This window comes from Anomalospiza imberbis, chromosome 1 (genome assembly GCF_031753505.1).
Source record: "Anomalospiza imberbis isolate Cuckoo-Finch-1a 21T00152 chromosome 1, ASM3175350v1, whole genome shotgun sequence".
In the NCBI taxonomy this organism is placed as follows: Eukaryota; Metazoa; Chordata; class Aves; order Passeriformes; family Viduidae; genus Anomalospiza; species Anomalospiza imberbis.
Window position 1 is genome coordinate 105,764,144 of NC_089681.1, and position 26,055 is coordinate 105,790,198.

The window sequence follows — 26,055 nt, forward strand, 5'->3', positions numbered from 1 at the left end:
GCACAGTGCAACGGTAGCACAGGGTTAGAGAAATTATATTGCAGATGAAAGTGGAGGAGTAAAAAGCTACTGGCAAAAAAACCAAACCAAAACAAAACAAAACAAAAAAAAACCCAGCTGAAAGGAAATGCTTTCATTTTAGTCACACAGATGTCTAGTGAGGAAAACCATTTGTATGCAAAGATCTGAAGGAATGACAGCTTGTTTTGAAATAATAGAAATGGTAAATGTGGACCTCCTATGCAGAAATCTGTAGGTGGGTAAGTGGATCAAGTTTAGGTTGTGTGTGTTTGTTGAAATAAGAAAACAATGCCTTTGATAAAGATAGGGCATAGAAGATCCATTCATCACTTTTAATCCTTTCAGAAATGACTTATTAGCCAGGAAAAGCAAACAGAGCAACTGATTCCATCTTAGTTTAAAACTGCATGATCTGGGGTGAATTTGAGGAGATAGGATTGTCTCTAAGATGTTACACTGATATTTCTTATTTCCTTTCTGGGTATGTCCAGGGGCCCAAACCTTAGGGATGGCATTCAGAAACACTCCCAGATGACTTAGGAATGGAAGTCTTGTGCCTGCTTGTGATTTTAAACATACACATACACTACAAAGGAATAATCATTGCACACTGTATTGCATACTTATAGGCATGTTGCAGTTAGATTTTCCCCTGCTTTAGAAGCAAGAGAATTTATGATCTAAAGCCTGTTAAGTCCCTGAAGGCCATATAAGGAAATACTCAATGTCTTTGTACAAGAATCAACACATCTACAGAAAATACTTCATAACTCAAAAAGAAACCAAATTAAAAAAGGATATATCTGGCTTCAGAGTGTTAAAGTGATTGAGATACAGATGAAATGAGGGCATATCATCTTTTTTGCTAAATTCTCAGGTCCCAGGTGGTCCACTGGAATGTGAAAAAACAACACATGACCATATCCTACACTAAACGTGGTACTGGAACTACTGACAAGCAGAGAGAGTGTGTCTGCTGTTTTGCATTTGCAGAGGAAGACACAGTTTCTATCCCTAGGCACTCTGAAAATTCCACACTGAGTCCTTATGTAAAATGAACACATAAACTGTCCCCTTCCAGAACAATTTAGTGCAGCATTAAGGTACTGTACTTTGAGGAAAGAAAATACTTTTTTCATGAGTTCTCCTTGCCTGTGTGAACCTCAGCTCTGTGCTTGGGTTTAAGCTGCAGAGTGATTTTTGCTACCTGAAAGGAATCTGAAGATCACTGTTCACAGAAAATAGACAGAAAACCACTGGTTTAAGGATGTCTGCCTAGTGGGTTGTGATTGCATTAATTACAAGTCATGAATCATGGACATCTTGTTCCTGCATTTGTAAGATTAAAGTGGGCTATTTAAATAAAATTATTACAGGGTTTTTAAGGGGATGATCATGCTTGCTTCCAGTAGCAAATTACTTTGATATTGCCACTAATGGGAGGGACATTGCATTCTACTCCTATACTCCTGTAGCAACTGCACATCAATCAGCTTTTTTTTTTTTTTTTTTTTTTTTTTTTTTTTTTTTTTTTTTTTTTTTTGTGCTAGTGCTGTTCTTTCCTACTGCAGTGAGCTCCAGTGGATAGAATCTAAGCAAACACAAATACTGTGTCCATCCCTGACGTTTCCAGTGATCCCCTGAGAAAGTATTTAATTATCTAAAACTACATTAAAATTACATGAGCATTAAGAAAAATATAACAAACTTCCATCTGTGGGCTGGTTAAAAACACTTAGGATTTGGTTTGGAATTGAAATCTAAAGCAGAAGTTGTTGTCAGCAAACCTACAGCTCATTTCTGCACTCTCCAAATGTCCCATCTCTACAATAGCTCCCAGCCAGCTTTTTGGAATACCTGATTCTGGCCTAAAACTCTCTGGTTACTGCATCAAGATTTGATCCATTGCTGTTTCTTTGTCTTTCCTCATAAACTTGCTTGACTCCAATCCTTTTGGGCACAAACAATAAAGGCAAAGGTCATCCAACTGCCTTAGACCCCAGGATTACTGCCAAGTCTCCAAGGCTACCTTTTTTTCTTCCAGTCCCAGTCTTGTGGTATGATAATTTTACCTTTTCAAGGAGGTAAATATTGCACTAAAAGAAGTTTGTTTTGCTTTAGACCTCACAGGGAAGTAGCGTAACTCAATGGATTGTTTGAGTACTAGTCCCAAATTCAGTGTTGCTACACTACTAGACTGGACCGAAACAAAGTATTTTCAGGATACCAAGTTTTCTGTGTCAGACCTCTTGCTTCATGATTTCACCTCTAAATCATAAAATCTACTTTTTTCTGTAAGCATTTTCCTTTGACTGGCTGACCAAACACTGTGAAATAGAGGCCCTGATACCCCTAAAGAGAAGAAATCTCCTTCACATAAAGCTTCCTTCTGTCTCTCTGTTTTGATGCTGAAGTTCACTTCTGGTTTCCTTTCCTACCTTCTGAGGGTATTCCACTTTTTACCCCATCTACTTTTACCCCATTCTGCTTGGTATGGGAGAAAATGCATTTTAAGAGGGATGCATGTATTGGATATTTTCCTTGGGAAAACAGAAACTATGTTTTGACTAACCATTTATGCAGAGAGAAATGAATACATACAGACATGCAGAAATACTCATGGCTCTTTACATAAGAAATCTTAGAGTATAGTAAAAGATGATTCATAATATCAAGCTGGAACTGTACAGCACCAGTGTCCAAGATGCGTATTACAAACCAGGGAACTATGACTCATCTTCAAATCAGAGTAAAAGTTCAAAGGAGAATTTGAGTCTCTCCTAGATGTTATTAAATTGCCAGGAATGGCAATGTGTAGCAAATCTGTTTTACCTCGTGCTGCCACAGGGTATTGCAGACTGTGATCACATTTATCTTATCCTGCATTATGTTTCAGTTTGTGGGGGCACATTAATACATACCTAACTTAAAGTCCCATGTTGCTTTCCTCTTACTGAATTTGTCTTCTTGACAGAATCAGCATGGAAAAATGATTGCTTCTTTTCCAGGCGGCTAATGCAGCCATGAAACAATTTTTTTTTATTCACATAGTTTCATGGGGTGTATTGAATAAGCAATACTAATATTGCTGTGTTTACTCCCAGAGACCAGTTTTGCTCTTGGTAAATTGAAGCACATTTATTTTGTAAATGCAAAATCAAAGTTGTACTAAATGCTATCGTTTCCATAGCCTACAGAGGACAGGTGGATGTAATCTATTTCTTTCTCTATTTATCAAGCTGCGTGTGCAGTCAGGTGATTTGCAGAGTTCTTAGACTTCCAGATATGTGTTTGGGAATCAGGCTGCTTGCAAAAGTGGGGAATTTGAGGCCATTGGGTACTCTGTAAAATTTCAGTGTCTCTGCCTGAGGGAATATTAACAAATGGCACTCTTTCTTCCCAATCTTGACAAACCTTTTTCAGCAGTGATGGGAGTATGCAGTGCAGAACACAGATGATACATTAGCAGAGACAGTTTCCTTACATTAATTACACTTTCAAGAGGTTTTAGGACATAATGAATATAAGAAATGCACATGTCCTTCTCTCAATTTTAGCAATGATTTCTGCAGTATGATGGTAACTTCCTCTAAGTTTTCTTTTCTGCAGGTAGGATGATGAAACTCTCACCTTTCTTCAGCCTTCATATTTTTCCTACAAATAGGAGACAATTAGTGTGGAAAGAGGAGGAAGACAGATTTCTGGGAATTAGTTCAGTTTTGTGCATTAAGTTTCTGTGTCTTAGGTGAACAATTGTGTAAATCATATTGGCAGGTTCCAGCCAAGACCCAGCTGGCAAGATAGGCAAGTTTTCCAGTATAACTGGGAACTCTATGGACTTTTTGGCTGCCAACAGTCCACCTCCATTAAGGTGACTTGCTGATTTAGCTGCTAATTGGCTCTGTGCAATTAACTTCCAATGCTCATAATCACTGTGATGTCTAAAGTACTTGTAAAACTGATGAATTTGTATGTATGATTTCTCTAAAGTGCAGAAATATTCCAAGTATCATTTTCCTGTTGAAAAGCTAGAACAGAGACCATTATCTGTTAATAATGTTCTACATGTTAATTTTGGTAATGGTATTATAATATTAAGCTTTTTTACACATCATGGAGTAACAAGTCATCTTCATTCCTTCAAGTCATATAGAACAATAAAGAAAATTATTGAAGGACAAGCCCAGTACATTAAAACAGTCAGTACCCAGTACCCTACTGGTTTTGGTGCAGGGGAAAAAAGAAGAAGAAAAGAAGGACAAAATTTGTTCATGTTTAGCTCTTGTAGCTGCACAGTTAGATGCACTCATTTAGTGCATTTAACTGGAAAATTAGTTGGTAGTCTCTGCCTTCGGTCATCTAATCCAAAGTCCCCCTAGAAGTCACTGATTGGGTCCAGTTGGTTCAAGTCTCACAGTCATGCTCTCTCTGGGCAGAAGAAGCACAGAAATAAAGCAGCACTCTGCTTTAGCAGGGTCCATTTCCACCTATATGCTTGCGTTGCCCTCTCATAGCAGGTTCCCAGTATATTGGCTTTTTACCAAACACTAAACAAAATGATTGCAGCTGGTGAGGACCAAGACCTTCAACTTTCTGGGAACAACTGAGGAAAGTAATGATACAAATATCTTTATATCACTTTTTAAGTTACCTCCTTGTCTTTTTAATGTAATTCTCAAGTCATCCCTTAGGATGTGGTCTTTATACCATAATATGGACTGTACAGCTGCATATGTTTACAGAAAATATCTTGGTTTCCTGTTTATATGTAAGCTACCATAGAAGTTAGGTGATGTCCTTTCCGTTTTCTCTCTTCATTACAGCCACAGCAATACCTATGTGAACACATATTTCCAAACAAGACTGTCAGATTATAGCTTAAAATCTGGCATACAGTGAAATGCCTTTATGTATTTATACTCCAACAATGGAAAAAATGTAACACGGTTCCTAAATTACTGATCTCTGCTAAATGGTGGAATAGAAACACACTGAGCTAAAGGTCATAACATTTCAAGTTCCAAATTTCCGGATGGTAATGTTGGAGAAAACTACCTACTTCTCGTCAATAAAAGGAACTTAAATACATCCCTCTGTCAGTAGTAGTTAAAGTTGAATGGAAAATTATGAGAAGAAAATTCTTTCTTTTCATTCATTCTCTTCATTTTTTTTCATTCAAATTTAGATTTTTTTAATGTATTGCATGATTGGTTTTAGAATTGGTCAAATAATAGCAGTTCTTCCTGTTACAAAGTACTAACTCTTTGGCCTATAAATTACATTTCTTATCCACTACTTCTCAAATGATTTGATATATGCCTCATGTCCACTGCTTTTACATTTTGAGAGTAAACATAAGAAGGACTTCATTTGGTAGAGCTGGGTAAACTGACCTATACAGATATAAATGTGTGGACAAACCATCTTTTCTGAAAACAATATTTCACTTCAATACTTCCAGCTTTATACAGTGCCTGTGAACTCATCCCACTCTTTGATCTTGGACCACTTGGTGATTTCAGTCGGAGGCAAACATCTTAAATACACTAAGACTCTGAAGTTATGTGAAATGGCATCGGGTAGGGGAAGATGTAAGAGATTTCCTGCCAGGAGAGATAGCTATGCCATGAGCATAACTTGTGCTAAGCTCAGAAGAAAAGTGTTTAGGGAAAAGTGCTTAGAAATACCCTCCTCACAGGGTAATCTTCAGAGCTTGCTCTTTCTGAGAAACTAAATTACCTTGGAGATAGAAATCTGTAGGAAACCTAGCTTTAGTTTCAGTCTGTGCAGACAAACTTCTTTCTAAGAACATTTTTACAGAAGAGGAATATGCCCAAAGGCAAACTGAAAACTGAACACAAGGCAAATACGGCAATATTCCTCTTTGCTAAATTAGCTGATGCTGAGTGATTAGTACTATTGTTGAGCTCAGCTGTTAACTCTTAGCTGATTTCCTACTGCTTAATTCCCAGATAATTTCAAAGAGATTTAGCATGAACTGAGAGTTAGACATAGACTTAAATGAGGTACTGACACAAGCATTGTATAAGTGTATATTTAATGTGAAATATTGTGAATCCAGGCTTCAGCAACATCCTTAAGCATTCTGAAGTTGAAGGGATTACTCACATTCCTACAGATCCCTGCAACCTTGAGCACCACGTTGAATTATGATGTAGCAAAGGATCAGTAAGAATCTTCTCTAGATTTGCAGAGCGGGTTGAACCACTGAATTCTGTTGGTGTTGAAAGAAGCCTCAATCAGTTAGTTACTTCTCATCTGCATCTGGCTTGGCAACCAGTCAAGAAGAACAATAGCACTCACTTCGTATTCATGTATTATGCACAATTTTGATTTGAATCCTTGTTTATTCTAACACAAAGGCTACATTTTAATTTCATTTTTGATACTACATCAGTGGGAAAATGTGAGAATTGAGAGCGCAACTCAACTATTGAGCCACAGATCAATAGACAAAATTTTTAAAATGGCTTTGCAATGCCTGCATTGATAAAGCTATATCCATTATTCTTCTTTCTGCTACTGGACAGAAATAATAAATATTTTAAGGACCTCAAAATAGATGGAAGTAGTAATATTGACTAAGCAGAAACTGTTTGCCAGGAGATTAGGCCTTAGTTGGTAGGATTTAAATATGCTTGGCATGTCAAAGCAATGTGACAGGTCAGTGTTTTCATAATGTTCTGTGTCTACCTCATAACTTGTTGTGAAAGGATGATGACTGTTGCCAGCTTGCTTTGTTTTTAATAATATTTTTAAAGATAAGAAAGTGAAATGGCTCAATTTCAGGAATTAAGTCATTTCCTTCTGCCAAAATACTGACAAGCAGTCTTGGTGCGGGAAGATAAATTAGAGTTCTGACTCCTGCATCACAAAAAAGAAATCGACACTTCTTGAAAGGAGCCTTGCTGTTTAAACTGAAGTTACTTCTTTGAACGTTGCAGATGTGAATGTCAAGTGAGTTTTCTATGTGAATTTTTGTAATATGAAATGGAACAGACTGTTGAACTTAGGCAATTTTAAAAGTTAAGGATAATTTTAGGGAAGGGGAAGTTGAAGAATCAGCAAGTGGAACACACAAATCTCTGTCAAATTATACCATCAGCTGTGTAGCCCTATTTGCTGCCCACATCTAATGGTATATTTGCCTTGTTGTCTTTGCCACTGTCATTGATTCTTTTAGCTCCCTCAAAAGTACACTTGCAATACCTTCTTCTCCCTTCATGCTGACAGTATTTAAACCCCTAGTGAATAGTTCTCCATGAGCCATTCTAATACAAAAAGTCCTTTTTCCTATAGGTACAAAATGGAAAAATTCCCACTCAGACACTTACCCAGCACAGCTACAGCAGTAGACTCCTCCCAGAACACCTGACAGTAAGTATGAAATGGATGATCTCCATCTGGGGCTTCCTCTGCTCTTCTTTCTTTGCCTGTACTTCTGCTTGGCTGCCTGAGTACATTCCATTCATCTGGAATTGGGAACTTTTTGAGCAGAAACTGTTTATTTTGAAACTCCTGTGAACACTGTAGTGCTTGATCTGTGTTTGATGCTTCCAAGCTGTGGGGTGAGGCTGTATTGACCTGCCTTACCTGATGGACAATACTGCTGGCTCATGAAGGAAGCAGCATAAAGGTCACGACTGAGATAAGAAGTAAAAGCGTTTGTTACAGGTGACTCAGGCAAATAGGAAAACCAGCTGTCAGCACTTCAGAAGAGGAGTCACTGCAAGCCTTCACCTCTTCACCTTGCAAGGATTCTCACATCACCTCTTACAGGCCTGCCTTTTTGCATCAATTTGTACACCCTGGTCTGTTTCAGCTAAGAGTAGTTCTTCAAACAGAACATGCTCCTGAGTAGACATGGTTGAGATGATGGAGTTCATTTATTTACAAAAATGCATATTGAAAATTGGGCAGTGTAGTGCTTTGTTTTTCCAGTTTAGACGCAGGTACAACAGACACCAAAGGAGGATGCAGTATTGTTGGAAAATCATATATTAAATGGTTCTTTAGTGAAAAAGTGCTCTAAATCCTATCATAGCTTGGGGGGGGGGGGAAGGGAAGCAATAGAAGCATATAAATATATCCTATATACACAAACAGTACAACACAGATGTCTTGTAAGCAGGGATCAGTAGCAGGACACTGTTGTAGAAACAGCACATATTTTCCCCTGGGAAACTTAAACCCCCACAAATGTAGTCCATTCAAGACCACAGAGAAACAATGTGCTGCTTATGCTCATTTCCTTTCCTTCTTGCTGAGACTGACATTTTATGAACCAGGCTTCTGTACATTTCACATTCTGTTTAAAAACTACAAAGTCCTTGGATCAGCATCCTTTTGTCTGTTAAAAAAAAAATCTAAATGCATTCCTCTCCACCTTTATATTATTATATTTCCCTTACTTCGTTAAACCGGACAACATGAAGTTATTTTCACTCTTCACTGCAGGAACATAATTGATGGAGTCATTTTAGTAGAAGAACACAAGAGATTCATCTTAAACTAGTTTAATTTAAGCAGTTCCATGACAACAGCTGGAGACATAGCTTCTGGGAAATGCAGATGCAAACTCAGACTGGATGATAAGATTTAGTGACATCAATGAGTTGCAGCTGCTGCATACTACTACATCTAGCAGCATCTTTTTAGACCAGAGTCAGACTGAGCCCTAAGATAAGTAGCCATCTATTTGCTTTATGGCAAACTGTACCTGGACATTAGGTAGCAACTGAATTCTTCACCACTCAACTCGCATTTTCTTATTTGTCCTTTTAATAGTGATTCCAGTGCAGGCCAGGTGCCCTTTCCCCTCCCATACACTACCTGTGATTGCCAGCTGAGTAGCAAAGTAGGTCATTCGAGATTTTCGCTTCCTCCTCCAGGTAGAGAAAAGCACGATGGCATTTCCAGCAATTGTGACAATAAAGAGAATCCAAAGAGTCACCAGCTGCTCTGTCTGCAATGGAAAGAAGGGGAAAAAGCATATTGATGAGTGGATGGACAGTCACTTTTCCTCAGACAAATCAGATGAGAATGAAAAACAGGAGTGAAATTTGAGTTTTGCCAATTGATTTCAACTTTTTAGTCTAAAAGACATTCTTGGTTTTTTTCAGAAAATACTTAACACGCATCATTGCTAGTGATGTTCATTCCAGTTTGGTTTGCAGTGGCTGTATATTACTTTTCTCTTCACAAAACCACTAGCAGTGTCTGTATTCTGCACTTCGTGCTAAAATGAGAGTCAGCTCTCAGCTTTCTTGTGCTGCTCCAGCAAACTGTGAAATAACCAGCTGCCTCACTTCATAAGGAATATTGATAGATGGGCTCCTTTGGAGAAATGGGGGAAATAAATACTTCTCTCTTTCCCAACTTCAGTTAAGTCTGAGTCATTCACAAGTCCTATGAAATTCAGACATCCACTCCATGATCTAGATGTGCACCAAGACTGAAAAGGAAGCATGACCCAATAAAGTATACTTGTGTAGCGACTGAAACGTGATGACAAAACGTCCCCTAGTGGTGTGTGTACAAAGAAAACAAGGGAAGAAAGCTATTCGTGCTCTCAAAGCTTCAGGATGCTCTGGCTGCAGGATCAACACCGTATGTGTCCACGTTTGCTTGTTTGGTGAGTGCACACCCAATCTTTACATCCTAGCAACTGTTTTAGGTTTTGTCAATGCAGTCGTTTGGGAACTTTCAGTTCAAGACAGCAAACCCACAACATCGGAGTTAGAGGAAGATGGAGGAGGCAAGTGAGGACTGCAGCTGAGGAGAGGTGCCAGGTGCTGGCCCTACAGACGTGGCCTCAAGGACCTGTCCTGAGCAGGCTGGGGGCAGGATGCTGCCAGTAAGACCCCACCTACCTGACTGGGCTGATAGTAGAGCAGAAGCCAGTGAGAACATTCATTAAAAGCATTTGTAAGCCACTGTGGTGAGCAGAAACCAGAGCTCCTTCTGCTTGGAAATAAATAGCTCACTGTTAGCATGGGGAGGGAAGGAGGAATGAAAGGACTGGAGCAGGGACATGGAATTAGCCTTAGCGCATAGCCTCATTCCTGGCCAGCAGTCATTGTCTCTCCTAGTCCCTCCCATCGCCCCCCTCCCCGAGCAGCCTCTCCTGGGAAGCAGCCTCGGCTTTGCTCCACCTAAGGAGCCACACTACCTTGTGGATCACGCAGTCGTGCAGGGAAGGCAAGACCTGATGAGGGGCAATTTGATGTGGCACTCTGTGCTTGAGCCCAGAGATTAGTTTAAGCAAACAATGAAGGCTGTGTAGAGAGGATTTCACTTCTCCCAGCATGATGATTTTCATCAACATAATCTACCATTCATGTCATCTCACCTAACTTTAAAGTTCTAAAGAGACACAACTATTCTGAATTGTCTTAGAATTGTCTAGGTAATAGCAGTGGCTCAGAGATGAGTCACCACTCATCTCACCTACCTTGGGATGGGTTGTCTCCACTGAATATAGAGTGACCTAGATGAGACAACCTGTGTGGGCTAGATACTTTGCTTTTAGATTAAAAAAAATCCATCTTTTTGGGGTATCTGCAAATCTCTTGAATTTCTTGGAGACAAATTTCCTTAAAAATGTGTGCAGAGATATGGTGGAAACTATTTTTATGGGGATGCTTTTCTTAGTACAGGAATTGGAAGGAAACGTCTTTTTGGAAGACAATAAAATCATAAAAGATAAGATTTCACATCACTTTTGTCCTTGAAATCAATGGTTTCTCCTCAGGGCTTGTTTTGCTTTTTCCATTTCAGAAAACATATTTCTCACATGAAGAAAACTAAGGGACTAGACTTGTTCCCATTTTTTTGGTATAAAATCAGAAGAGCATTTTCTTAAAAGGAATTATATTCCTGTATTATACTGATATAGATAGGAACAGAAGAAGGATCTGACACTCAAATCTTCTTATGATTCCACAGAAGAAATAGCTATGGAGCATCAGAGGCTGTGTTAGAAGGATAAGAGCACAGTACGAATGGTCAGATTAAATCCCTTCTGCCAATTTAATAGCAATGCCTAATAATTAAGCAATGTTAGACTCCAGAAATTAAACCAGACTGCAAAGACAACTTAAAAATGCAAACACTGAAAATAGAGGTAAGTCTGGAAGGGCCACAGACAAAGAAATAAAGCCAAAATTTCTATTAATCTATTTGTGGGAGCTGCCATTCTGACAAAAAGGAAAAAGATCTCATTCCTGAGGATTAAGGAGCCATAACAATAGGCAACTTAAATCACTGCAGCCTCTCTCAGTCTGTGTTAACTTGCAGAATGAAAACTTCCATGGTTATTAATGGGATGCCCACTGTGATAAAGGCCTTTGCAGAGGGTAGGATTGGAATTCAAAATTATCTTCATGAATTGGAAACGTGTACTGGGAAAAAAGCAACATGCTGTCCAACAAGGAGAAGTGCAGTGTAGTGAGTGTAATCACACTTGGTTGGATCAGCCAGCAAAACATCAACCCTCACATGCAGCACATGTGCAAAGTACCCCAGAACATTATGGAATCACCCTACCATGACAGCAACAGCCACCACCACATTGGTATCAACACCAGGCTCATGTGCCTCTGCTTTGATCTTTCCACTGCACCGTGCCCACTCCTGGGCACAGTGCTTCAAGAGAGACACACAAACGAGTTAACATAAAGGATATAGTCAGGCAAAATGACTGAATGAATGAAGTTGCTAAATCCAGGAAAAGCCGACTTCAGGAAAAGATGAACATAGCCTTGAGGACACAAAAAGACTAATGTAAAAAAGTAAAAAACTAATCTCTTCTTTAGATCCACTGTGGGCTGGACAAAAATCAAAACTAGGGTACAGAATTCAGGATGAAAATTTAAAAAGAAGAGAAGGCTTTAAAATATATCATAGATAGAGAGATTGACTGAGCCAGGAAAACTTCCATCTGTGAAGGCCTTAAAAATAGTTATTAGATTAGACAGACAGCTGATGGATCTTTGAATTCCACTCCAGCTGAATTTTCTCTAGTTTTATTCATCATCTTCAGGTTGTTTAGACATAGAAGTGTTTAGTTTCATGTCTTGCTCATTCATCAAACAAAAATCCTTTCTTAATAACAATCCTGGACAAAGTAATTTACAAAAAATAATCCTCAATAATATGATGTGCAAACATCAGAAGCATTCTGATAAAAAGGAAGATAATAATATCTCCCAAACTTCTTTTGACAAGGGCTTCTTTTGAAATGGGCATTAATAACTACACTAGATGAAAATGCCATGAGAGACTAGTGTCATACGGCAGTTATTTCAGGTTAGAAAAGCTAGAGATGCTGTTGACATTATTAATGTCACCAACAAATGAAAGTCAAGAGGATTTTCTTGGCTTGACTCGAGCCATTGCACATGCTGCTGTTCCATAAGGCTGCTGTGTTTGGAGCATGGAAGTGCTCAACATCCAGAGAGCATATTCAGGTTTTGCTATGTTGCTCCAAGATTAAAACCAGGTTTAGCCAATGAAGAAAATGCCTATTCATGGGTGAAATGTAAGCCGGAAAACCTGTCTGAAGATTGTGTGCATTTTCCTTTGGCTGTAAAAAAGGCTTGTCATTTTCTTTCTCTAATGAAATTTCTGAATCCAGAGGCTGGAATAAGTCTAACAAGAGCTGTATTCTGCTTTATATTTGAGGCAGAGATCACCCCTGCAAACCCCTTTAATCAAGACCATAGTTAAATCCTTCTGGAGATGTTGGGTGGCATTTTGGTACCACAATGCCATTCCTCCTTCCAGTTCAACCCAGCCAACTTCCTTCCTCTGTCATATCTCAGGATTTGTATCCCCTTTGTGGGGGAGCACCAGCTGTGACTGTGGAAGGGGGATATACCTGATAGCCCATTCCAACAGAGGTGCTGTTCCTCATGTCTTGAGGTGCAAAAGCCTTTGTCTGATATTAGAGAAGTTGCCTAATAGAAAGAGAGGTTCAACTATCAATGGACAAAGATTATTTGTACTTGAACAGGGACACAATCTAAAACAGTTTAGCGCTAGCTGCTGAGGCTGCTGGGGAAACAAGCTGGAAAAAAATAGGTTTCATATAAGAAATGAGCAAATAGAAAAAGAGAGGAAGAGATACTCCATGCCTGGAGTGGCTGACTGGCCTCTTAATATGAGGACTGCAGGCCTGTGGTAACTTCTTTGTCCTGCTGACCTGGTATCTTTCCGCACCATCTTCTTGGTCTCCTGAGTGAAGAAGAGGCATGATCCCTCATATCTCAAGCCAGTAGCAGCTTAAGTCTCTGAACAGCTTTTTCTTGACAGTTGATAAACTCTGGGAATACACAAATGATCTTGCCTTTGGTATATTTTAAAAATTACGGGATTAGTGTAGCAGCAATTGAGATTGTAAGAGAGCTGCAATCATGAAGCAAGCCAAGCAATTTTGCAAGAGTGCTCTTAACACATAAGAAGAATATATAAATCCCCTTGTTAAATTGGGTAACTGTCATGCTCATGGTCAAGTTCACCACTAGTAGATTGAATTGCACTTTAAGGAGGGAAAAAAAGAGAAAAATCTTTTCTCATTCTCTAAAATAATCACATTAATTGCAGACCATGTAGAAAAATGGAGCAGTCTAGATTAGCAATTTTTTTTGATCCTACTGTAGAAGATCTGGAATCTTGAACATTAAAAACTGAAAATGTTCAGGATGGATTTGCTTTTTTAACATTCCCCATTTAGGATGGAAACTTAAAAACTTTAAAAAAAAAAAAAAAAAACACACAAGAAAAACCAACGACCCCCCCAAAAAGAACCCCAAAAACCAGGAGAATTAATTTCCATAGGCAGAAAGGTGCCATGCAGTTTGACTGATTTCTGTCAGGGATTTATAATCAGCTTATCTATAAGGCAAATTGCACTTTGGACTCTAACACTGAAGAGAATAAAAGAAATACACCCAGTAACCCAGTTAGGGAGTTTTAAAGTACTGGATAAACCTCTGATATAAGTAATTGAATTTTTAAATAAATAAATAAAGCAAAAATAATAAAACACCTCTTCTCCATACTGCCAGATTCCTACACAGCAGAAATCCTAGAGGAGCCTTCTGGGGTCTAAGTGCTGACTACAATTATCTGGCAGGAGGGTTCAGAAAAGATGGAGCTAGATTCTTCTCAGATGTGCATCATTAAAGGGCAAGAGTCCACAAACAAGGGTTGCAACACAGGTCATCTTGGTATGACATTAAGAGAAAATTGTTCTTCATGAGGGTGCTTAAGCACCAGGATGGGAACCCAGAAAGGTTGTGAGATTTCCATCCGTAAAGATATTCAGAACTTAAATAGACACTGTCCTCCTGAGGAATCTGGCATAATTTGGATTTGCTTTCAAGTGGTTGGTTCAGGTGACCTCCAGAAGTCCTTCCCTACTTGAATTGTTATGCACACACATAAGTATGCATAAGACCTATTTTCTTAACAAATATTCTTAAAACGAAAAGATACTTACACAGATATAATCAGATGAGTGCTTTGCACACATTGCATATTATTTATTGTATCAAACAAACATGAACTGCTCAGATCTTTCTGGGAATCTTCATGTAAATTAAAATTTGCTCTGCAAGTAAAGAGTATGGGTGTAAAGGCTACTGACATGGAAATGGTAAAAACATAATTGTCTTAAGAAAAACAACGTTAAAATTATAAGATGGCTTTTTTCTTATATTTATTTAAAGTCCTGAGATGAAGAATTTCTGCCAGGTGTGATCAGCTTAAACTGTGGGCTTTCAGAAATGAAGTGTCATACCACTGAAGGGGTCATGAATATGGTTATGCTTGCCACCTCCAAAATAAAGGTTCTTTAATACAAAAAAACCCACACTTGGTTAAACTTCCAAGGAAACATCCATATTTCTTCCTGTGCTGAAACTTTCTACACAAGTTGGGTTGTGAAAAAAACCCACAACATAACAACAATCTGCTTGAAGAAAAGCTGTAGGTACATTGCATATACTTTAATTGCAGACAACAGTTCTGACTGTCAAGAAGGAAAAAAGTAAGGGGCACCAAATATCTTACAAGAAGAGGCACAACAAACAGAATATTTGGGCTAGAAATAAGCTTCACACAGCAAATACTAATGACCTGAATGTGAAGATTCAGATTATTAATTCAAGTCACCTCCTAATGCTCAAGAAAAGAAAAGCTGAAAAAAAAAAATGGCTGAAAAGTTCTTGATTCATTTGCTGATAGGCCTTGTCTCAATAAGAAAGAAACATGCTCAAACAACTGGGCAGGTCAGTGAAATCGTCAGCCTTAGCTGTCACAAGCAGCAGGAAGTTGTACTGTCCACCCTTGTAATACAATTATGTTTCAAAAGAAGGATCTCCATCCAGCAAGGCAAAACTGAGAAGATGTTTCTACACAGATTTCACACAAGATATTCCTAAAAATTCTGGGAAAACAATTTGATTGACACTTAAAAACCCAGGGAAAACTCATGTGAAGTTACGAAAGACTGGGAGAAAAGAAAGTAAAAAGCTAAGTTTTATATTTTGTCATTGAAAGTGCTTCCATTATGATTGAATTTGTGAGAAACACATTTCAGCAGGCAACAAGCCCTCTAGGAGTTGTTTTTTTTTTTTTTTTTTTTTTTAATTAGTGTGGCCTGGAATGGAGCCTGATTCAAAGTTCCTAAATACCAGTTCAGCCCCAGGTTTGACTCTGGGACTGCTGCTTTCTCATTTAAATGCTACTGGTTGTGTTTGATAGCCCTCCTATCCCTTGTGCAAAGGCTGCCTCACTGAGCTGCTTTCTAACTGATTGCCTGGGTTATCCTCCCAGCCCAAGGTTATGGAACATTCTGGCAAAACTGGAATGCATTGCCATATGAAACCTTCACCAACATATCAAATATGCTGGCAACAGTCACTTCCCAAAGAGTCCTTATCGTTGGGAAAAACACACAGCTGGAAGGAACACGATTTTTTCTGTTCTGTTGAACTTGAGAAGCGGTTTTGTATGAGTTTGTGTCGATATGGTATTCCACTCATATGTTATGTTTATGTGTTACATAGAGGAAAGATCTACAATATTTTCTTCCTTTTAGACCTAGGAAAACAGAAAAGCTGAGAAAGTGTATTCACTAAATCGGGACACATCCTCATTGAAAGGGGCAATTTTGTTATCCAGATTACTTTTTCATCTTTTTGAAATCTAGCTTTTTTTTTTTTTTTTTTTTTTTTTTTGTGAACCTCTGCTTTTTTAACAAACCTATTTCTTAGCTCTGACTTCATCACCATGGATGAGCAGGGTCCCTTCAGTGCACACAATCTAATGCATGCTAATTGCAACGATCTTTCCAACCTCAACAGCTGAACAAGCCCCCACTCTGTCCCAAAATTCTCTATCGGTGTGATGGTGACAGTCAGTAACAAATGTGATTAATTCAATTCAATTCTATCACCAAATAGTTCTTATTTCCCATTCTGCTGTGATGGCAAATAAGAAAGCCCTGTCTTTGATACAAGACAGATAACAAATGCGGGCAGTACTGCTCAGTTATTGCAGGACGTTTTACCTATTGCACTCTAGGAAAATTCCACAGAATTAGACAGATATTCCTGATTTAAATGTCATTAGAAAACATAAATTTTAATAGTGTATCTATTTTTTGTAGAATATTTTTAATGTAGAAAGATAATATTAGATCACTCAAAGGTCCATCCATAATTGTATGATTTTTGACAGCCCTATTTAAAACTCCAAAGTGTTTTTTTCCTTAGTTACTTAAAATTATTATGTATGCTTAATTGGTAAAATTAAAATATCACAAAAAATGTAAAATATTTATACTTTCTAGGCATAGTTATATAGAAGAGGCAGACAGGTGCAAACCATGTGCCTGTGTGGAGCACAGGGACAGTAGTATGAGGGTTGCTATTGTAGAACAGCCCAAATCAGTTGGCTCAGAGCAGCTGCTCCCTGTTGGGCTGTCATACTGCCAGATCCGTTCTGTGCTGCATTTAAGCCACTGGATGAGGCCAGCCTGGCCAACAGCACTGCAGCAGCAGTTTCCCAAGGAGATTGTTCTCAGCACAGCATCTCAGGAATAGCAACAGTCATTACAGCATATTGCAGAGGCTGTGTTCAGGAGTCCCTGACACCTTATTTGTGTAAACTTAATCCTCCTCCTCTCCCCCACTAAAAGATTGCAAAGTTACCTCTGAATTATTTGATATGTCTATTTTCTAAAATGTGTGATTGCATTTACAGAGATTACTCCAGAAATTTGACAGCACCCATTATTATTTTCCTATTATGTATTCAATGATGGGATGCTCTGTGATATTTGCTTGAAAATCAGAATGAGCAATAGCATAAGCAAATACTTTTCAGGAGATAAAGTGACTCCTACATTTGGATGAAAGGATAGAGACATCAGACTGTGACTTCAGCAGTCTCTGAGAACACCTGGAGCCAAATCCATGTAATTGGACAGTCCTACAAAACCTCTTGACATGTTGGTCTCCTCAGCTCTTTGCTGGTGATGGCAAAAACCCCAACCTTTGTAAAGAGCACTAGCTCCATGGATAAGCAGATCATGTTTTTAGAGTTGTGCTTACTTGTGCTAGATTGTGCTGACCTGTTTGATATGTGAGCTACGTGGGCTAAAACACACAGGTACAGGGAATGCTGCAATGTTGCGGGAGTTCAGTCAAAGACATATGTTTAGAATAATTTGTGATGGCTTTGACAGGCACACAGTTCCTCCCGAAAGCTGTAACACTTCAGTGTCACTGCTGTGCTATTGCTGCATGGCACAGGGACCAGGGCTCATGGGGCCAGAGGCAGGGGTGCGTGAACATTTGGACCAGTGATTGGGGTTCCCACTTGGCAGGGAGGACACTGGGGTTCCCAGCAATCTTGGATGTAAACAACAAAACCTTTGTGTCCTGCTGCACAGGTGAGGATTCTACATAGCAGGAAACATAAAGAACGACTTGATGGATTCCCAGCTCTGCTGGGAGGTAGGAAATGATGGTGGGGACACAGTCCCACTGAGAAAACTCACAGTTGCTGTTCCTTTCTCTTTTGAGCACTCCAAACTTTACTTTCCTGCATAAAAGCAGGGCATCTTCTTTCTCAGCAGAGCTCTTAAAACAGAGATGATCCCTAATCAATCTTTCTGAGGACAAGCACATGCTCCTACCATTGTGAAAGCTTCTGGGATGTTTAGTATCTGGCAGGAGGAGATGCTTCCTCCAGCCCTGACAAAGCCTCCCCAGCCTTGCGCAAAATCGGGCCAAACCTATTCTGGAATTCTGAAATTCCAGCTTTTCTCCAGGCAGGTTTCTGGTTTATACCTTGTCAGGTTTGCAGAGTTAAGAAGGCCCTAAAGTAGAGGAAGGCTACTGGTATTTAGAGGATTTCTGCTCTTTCTGGACTACTGTATTTGACAGGTGTTATTGATGCTTACTTAGAGCCCTTTTACACATGGATTAAGCACATATGGAGGAGATTGTAAAGGGATGTAATGAACTCTCCTTTGGCTTGGGAGGCTGGAGCTGTAATTAATACCAATTTGCACATCTGTTCTGAATTAGGTGCCGAAGCAACCAGCAGAATTCCTTGTAGTTTAAGTCAGTAACCTACCTGGATATCCCACAGAAAGGCACCCAGGAAGAAAGATGGTCTGGGTTTTCAGGGACAATTTGCCATAACACAGCAGCAAGACGTAAATAGCAGTGGGAATGAGGCAGTGTCTTTGCCATGAAAAGCACCAGCTCATCTTGCATGCTGAGTGGTGCATGGATACACCCAGTCCTGCCCCAAAAGCTGCCATTCTGTATGCCAAGAGTCAGTTTAGTTAGCCCACATGGCCCCAAATTAGACTTCATTAGCAAAGCTTTGATGAGCAGCTGGCCTTTCTGTAGTAATGACTACCAGAAGAAAATCTGCATTCCTCTAAGTGGAGGAAATGCTCCATTTTGGAGCTAAAATAAATTAATAAAATCCCCCTTCAGCCTTCCTCCCAAAAAGACAACAAAAACCTGAACTGGCAAAACATTCTCTAATCTGAAACTGTGCAGGGTTTAGTTGTTATGCAGAGGAATAGACAGAAGTGCAAATTTTTCTAGAAGAGAAGCATTCACAGCTCAGCCTTTCTGGCACTGAAATACTCTAATGAACATTATTTTACTTTTGTCATGTTGCCACCACAGTATAACACAGACACTACCTGGGGTGTGTACCAGCCATCCTCTTGCAGCTTGGGAGGAAAAGAAGACACCAGCACATGCTCATGTAGTTTGAGCAGCATGTGAGATACCCTGGCAGCTGTCATTGGGTAAAATCATTAAAAAGTCATCAACACAGGTACAGGGTGCCATTCTCTAGTCTCCTTTTATCAGTTTAGATCATGTTTTCCTATGACTGCTTTGATGAGGTAGGTTACATCTGCATTTTCCAAGCAGAAATAGTTTGTGTTCTCTGTCTGCACCCAGGCTCTGGGGTCAACCTGTGCAGTGACCACCCACCCACCCTGCCTTCACAGTCAGCCACAGGCTACAGTGTGTTTGAAAATCCAAACCAAATTTGTAATCTACATTTTGAACACTGAACTCTGTTTTTCAAATTCATTCAGCCTGTTCCAAACTGAAACTTAAATTATTTTAGCTGCTGAATTATTTTAGCATTGTAAAGAGGAAGACGATGCTGCTTGGCTTGCTGAAGTGGGCAAGGACACAGCCACAACATAGGCAGAGCTCGTGGAGGATGGCCAGCAGAGTCAACAGGTATCAGCAGCACCTTCAACATGTGGGTTTTACAGAGTGCTGAAATTGCTGGCAGGGAGCCCTGTCTTCCCTGCACTATAGTCATCAGAGCAGGTGCTTTCTCCTTCCTTTCCTACAGCTGCACCAGCTGTCACTTGTCTCTAGCGTCAAAATATTTCCATGCCTATCAACAGCTAGTAACTGATGTGAAATCAGTGAGTCTCCTTGGAAAGTTCATGCTACATGTGCCAGAACCAGGCAACCGGCAGAGACTCAAGAGCAAGTCTAATAAGAAGCCCTCAGCTACAGAATCGTTTCCTTTAGCAATGGATGAGCATGCATGACTATCCTTGGTTTCCTAATTATTGTAATTTACTCAATCTCTCCTATTAACGAGCATTTTTCTGCCTTGGGACTTTCTAATCATGGAATTAATTGTCACTTTTACCATTATAAAATACTGCTTCCATGACATTGTTCAGATTTACAGCCCCGTGAAAAGAAGACAGGAGATAAAGAGAGAGTTGTTAAAATATTTTTCTTGTCCCTTGTGATTTTTTTTTCCCAGAGCATTTTAGGAGACTAACATGGAGAGGAAAAAAAAAGGAACAAAAAATCATTTTCACCCTTGAAATCCTAGGTAGGAAGTATTACCTTAGCAATGATAAGCAGTGCGTTAAAAGAGACCCTCACTGATTAAGACTGGCTCTATGGATCATCTCTTTCTTAATCAGAGCTGGGAACCTGCTGTAATTCCACCAATTCCACTAGGATTGTGTCAGAGCATTACCAATCTCACAGATAGAAAAATTGCTTCTGAATATATCCCCTTTTACCTCACATGTTGTCAAATTATATAAATGCCTGGATCATTCCAGCTGAAATTGATCACTTTGGTGCTGAGGTCCAGAAGGAACGGCAAGGCACTCCTAGCCAGACTTTTTAATGACTTGAACTTGTACAACGTACCATAAAAATAAAGAGACGTGTGGCATTCAGAACAAAATTAAGCAGTAGCAACAGGCATAGAAATCTGAAGGAAATATGAACTTCAGAACTTCTCCAATCTTTTCCCTCCATTTACATATTGCTAGGGTGATGTTTAGTTTTGTAATGACTGAATACACTTCCCATTCAATTCAACAGCATTCACTACTGAATGACTCATCTGATGCATTCTTAACAACAGATTTCAAGAGACACTGCAACCCCCACTCAACTCACAAACAAACAAACAAACAACAAATTAGAACCTGTCTCTCATGATTAAAAAAACTCCAAACAACAAAAACCCCATCTCACTTGTGTACAATGTTTGTTACAGCTGGAAAATTGAAAAGAAATCCCTTATGTCAAGATGATGCATCTAAGAAATTACATGAAAAATGTATTAAAATAATGTGAGATTTTGACTAAAGATGCATGTATAATTACAATACCTCTACAGAAAATCAGTACTGTCCTCTCTTAGAAGGGGATAGAGTTAGCTAAGACATGTAAATCTGAAGTCCAATTTATACAAGTATTTTGCTTTTCAGTAAATGCCTCACACATGCTGTCAGCTGTCTTTGCAGGGAAAAAACCCCACCAATATCTGGAAAAAAAAGTTAAAGAGTTGCCTCCCCACATATGTGCTGAAAATGCTCCAAAGCTGCAAGCATTTGAGAAAAGTTATGCACCCCTTAAAGTAATACCTTAAAGGAATAGTAAAAGGATCCCCATTCCTCTTCTGCCACCACTTCTGTAAAAGTCACTGTTTCAGTGAAGGTGACAAGGGTAAGATCCAGACAGCCGGTGCCTCCCTGGGAGCTGCTGCTGGCTTCTGTGGAGTTGACCTCCATCACTGGATTCTGCTTAAGTTGTCGGAGTGCTGGTTTTAGTAAGAGTTAATGCAGCCAGGCTTCTCCCGTAAAAGCACAGCACAAAACCAGCTTCTCACTGGCTACCAGAGGTGTCGGGCTTCAGTGCAGCTGAGTGATAGGAAAAAAAAAAAAAAAAGCCACGCTGGCATTCCTTTGAGCTTTCTTTTGGTACAGCTCTGACAACAGCCATCCACATGCTCTTTCCAACAGCAACAGCCAGTAACAAAGTCAGCACACATGTGCCATGTGTGCCATGTGCTTTGTCGACTCTGGATTACCTTGCACCCCAAACTTTTAGCTGTAGAGTCAGGCACACCTGTAAAAGCATGGTGCTTCTCCCTGCACTAAGCCCAGGAGCCTGGGTTTTCCACTCAGCAGCATTGCTTACTTACCTTAGCTGAGCTCATTATGATTTTGATTACCTTTAGTCTTATGGTATATCCATAAACAAATACCAACACACTCTCCCATATTAAAAAAACCCTATTAAGTTTGTAGGCTTAAGGTACCTGTCAATATCTACCTGACTTCATAAATACACCTCTCCCTCTCCTCTGCAAAGAGCTAGAGTCTGCTGTATACCCAGGAAGGCAGTACTTTCTTCACCATATGGAAAACCTGTCTGGAAAGGCACATCTCCTAGATACTTAGAGGCTCAAGACTCTTCAGAACAAGGTAATCAATTATCTCTCTATTCACAGATTTTCTGGCCACATACCCTCTGTTTATTCAGATGTTTTTACCCATCTCCAGTGGCGTCACCCTAGGTTTACACCAAGGGGATAGATCAGAGTGCACTCACCTTCCCTGACCAGAGCTCAAAGTCACTTGTTAATACAGCACTTGTTCAGCTTTGTGAGGATGCTCTGCCCAATGACACTGCAATCCTAAGCAGAACTTGATGTGTTTCACACTCACACCCCACCAATTCAATCTCTCCTTACCTGCTCATGGCAAAACCCAGTCCTGCATTTATGTAGGCACAGATGGCCATGAGAGAGCTCAGGAGTCTTTAAACTCCTCTCTCTTGCTAGCACAGCACACCTTTTCCCCAGGTGCTGGAGCAGGGGTCTCCACAACATGCCCACATCATCCATGTCCCCAGTCTTCTAGGGACTGTGCCCATCCCTGCCTACATGACAGTAAGAGACGGGCTACTATAGGGCCCTCCAGCTCCCAGGGCCAGTATTAGCAGGGGTAATTCAGGTCCAAATTTTGACTCTGAACTCTTCCAAGTTAGGACATGCCTGGATCTAGGGCTTTGGACCAGGCTGTTCTAGAGATTGCAGAAACCTCTGAGTGTCTGAGCAATAATCAGACACTCCAGAAGATGCTGGAGTCATCAGAGTCATTCAGTGGAATCAATTAGATGAGGGAATCAGTCTAGATCAATACAGATAATCAGTACGAGTCACGAGGCAATCAACTCTGACTAATACGCACCAGTGATCAATATTTTATGGTGACAAATGATTCATGGGTTGGAACATGACATAGATAAAAAAGAAATCTTATAAAGAAAAAGGATAAAAAGAAATATTATAGAGCCACAATATTTTGCTGAAAACCACCAGGGAAATGCTCATATATATATATATATATATAGATATATAGATATATAATATAAAAGAGAGGGGAAATATTTTTGCATTTTTTTCTGACAGATTGTACAGGTTGACTTTGAAATTCTGCTAAGAAATATTTAGGTAGCATCCAAGCTTTTTGAAAATATTTTACCATTTTTTTACCCCTCTTCTTCCTTTTCTTATCTTTCTTTCTTGTATTTACAGAATTCTCTTAGCTAGAGTTAAAATTTATTACATTGAACTTTTGGGTTTGATGGGTTTTTTGCACTTTCATTCCTACAGACCTGTTAAGCTCAAGCATATTACAGGCACTAAGAGGCTTCTCAGTATCTACCCCACACGCCAGATCATGTGCAGCTCTCAGGGCTAACCTAGAGTGACTTGTGGCTTTGCCAGCTACTTTCTCTAAGTAGTGCTGATGGTGCTGCAAAAGGTTATACCGTGCCCTGCTCCAGCACTCTCCAGTCTACACAGGGCTAATTCAGATTTTCCATCACTATTAGCTTTTCTGCCGGTGAGTATTTCTCATTGCCATGTTTTGTTGAGGGCTGGTTTTGTCAAAATGCTGTTTAGTCACAGAATTTGAAGCCATGGGCTGTCTGTGGTACGACATCTAGAATTAAGCTAATTCTCTAGAATAAAATACTTTGTTTTTAAGCCACTACAAGTCATTGCAACTCTTGAAATTTGGTGTTCAGAATTTTTTCCCCACTCTCCATGGTGATATTAAGCAAATTCTGAAATGAATGGCAAAATAAAATATTTTATGATTGAATCTTAAAAACTTACAAAAGGCAAGATCAAATCCTAGAAACTCCTCTGTGCTAAAAGAATAGCTGATTGATTCTGGTAACTCACTTTGTTTTTTCCTCAGCTGGGAACTTGAAAAGTCTCTGAGAACTTTCAATGTTTTAAGAGACTGAGACAGTTTTACAGGGAGAGAAATTCAGTCTTCTCTCTGCTTTAATGTAAAATGCTGCTCAAGTATTATTGCAAGATGGTTTTTTATCTAATGTATAATAAAATATGCTTCTTTCTTCTTAACCTTTAGAGTGGCTTTTTTAAAAGTCACTGTATTGTAGTACTGCACCACTGCACACTTCATAAATTGGAAAGATATTTTAAAAATCCATAAGCAATAAGAATGGATTATTTGAAAGAAGAATAGAGACAACTTGCTTTAGAGGTCTCTTCTTTTGTCGTTGCCTTTATCTCAGCCTCAGAAGCTAAACACATTTAGTTTTCTTAAATAAAACCTTGAACCAAAGGACCAGAAAACCTAAGAGTATAAATGGTTCCACTGAAAGGTGAAAAGAGTATTCTGTGGTTGCTGTGTACAGCAAAACTGATATCCTGAGTGTGCAGAAACTTGGGGGCAGATGTGCAATGCCCATCTTTTCTCTCCCCATAGTGGCATTGCACTCACTCCCCTCTGGAAAGAAGAGGAAGCCCTGTGCAACTGCAGAAAATGAAACCAGGAGATTGATGTTATATGATGTTGTGATGTGATGTGATGTAGGTAGATGTAGGTAGGTAACTCTGGAAAGAAAAGGTTAAAAAAAAAAAAAGAAGGAAAAACAAGAAGCAATGAATCAAAGTTTTTAAAGATCAGGTTAAAAATTAGTGATTTTGATTATTTAAGCCTGAAATTCCTCATGCAAAAACTCTGGCCTTTCCTGCATAACAGCTGTGAAATGCAATAGATGGAGATGGGTCATTTGTGCACCACACTGTGGATGCTCCATGGCAGGCAGAGGTGCCATCACAGAGGATGTTACACTCCAAAATTCAGCAGCAGTAGGAGGGACTATGCAGGCATATTTGGTTCCTCCTATGCTATCCATTTCTGTATCTTGACTTCCCTTGCAGAAACTGTTGTGTGGCAGTATTTTTGTGCATGATGCAGACAACCTGCCAAAAGTCAATCAGTGTATATATTCTAATGTGTCAAATTGTTAAAAAGATCAGGCACATCTGAAATGGGTAGAAAAAAATCTGCTGAAGTGTATAATATTTTTTACTGAGACTTTATGGTAGATTTATTTTTGTTGTATTTAGGCATCATTCAGAGTAAAATTGAAAAAATATTTGGTTTTTTGCTCTTTGGAGCTTTGGCACCCTGGAGTAGTTAGGCATAATCATATTAAATGCAAAGAACAAATAATGGTATCTGACTGTAGGAAGAAAGAGAATGAGATATTTCTTACCCCTAAAAGAGCAGCAAGTTAATTGCTTCTCTGCAAAAAAAAAAAAAAAACATGCTTATCCAAATCTTTATATGCCAGGTTTGGAAGAGGAAATTTAGCCTGCTCTTCCCAATGCACAGCTCCTCCCCAAAAGCTGAACATCTGGGGCAATTCAGAGGGATTCAGCTGCTGGCCCTGGCAGCATAGCACCACTTTACAGCTGTGTGCTCTTATCCCCACTGCACAGGAGAGCAGAACTGACACATTAGTGACACAATTCCTGTTGTCTGTCAGAAAACCGTTCTCCTTTGACTTAACAAGCAGCTTAGCATGCACGTTGGGTTCCTTTGGCACCATGGCTCCAGAGGGATGCAGACTTGGGCATCCCAGGTAGGCTGGATTGATTGCCTCAAATCTGGAACCAAAAAATCTCAGTGTGGTCCCAGTGCCTGGGATGTGGCTGGGAAGGGATGCCCAAGTTTCTGGACTCTTGTAGGTCATTGCTGTGTGTGAAACAGAGGGTTTCATGTGTGCCTTACTTAGGATGCAAGTATTCCACCACACATTTGCACTCACATTTACATAATTTTTGAGCCCCTCCAGGTGG

The 26,055-nt window shown here is 39.5% G+C and overlaps 1 protein-coding gene across 1 annotated transcript in view; it reads right to left on the reverse strand.

Annotated features, from left to right (window-relative positions):
• The window catches only part of NPSR1 (neuropeptide S receptor 1), a 59,633-nt gene extending 36,536 nt beyond the window's left edge, over nucleotides 1–23,097 (reverse strand). Inside the window, exons 1-2 of the mRNA XM_068203933.1 lie at nucleotides 21,509–23,097; nucleotides 8,875–9,007 (exon numbers count right to left, since the gene is read on the reverse strand). Coding sequence (XP_068060034.1) covers nucleotides 8,875–9,007; nucleotides 21,509–21,655 — 280 coding nt within the window. The 5' untranslated portion in view covers nucleotides 21,656–23,097. The remainder of the gene's footprint in view (nucleotides 1–8,874; nucleotides 9,008–21,508) is intronic.
• Nucleotides 23,098–26,055: the final 2,958 nt, after the last annotated feature.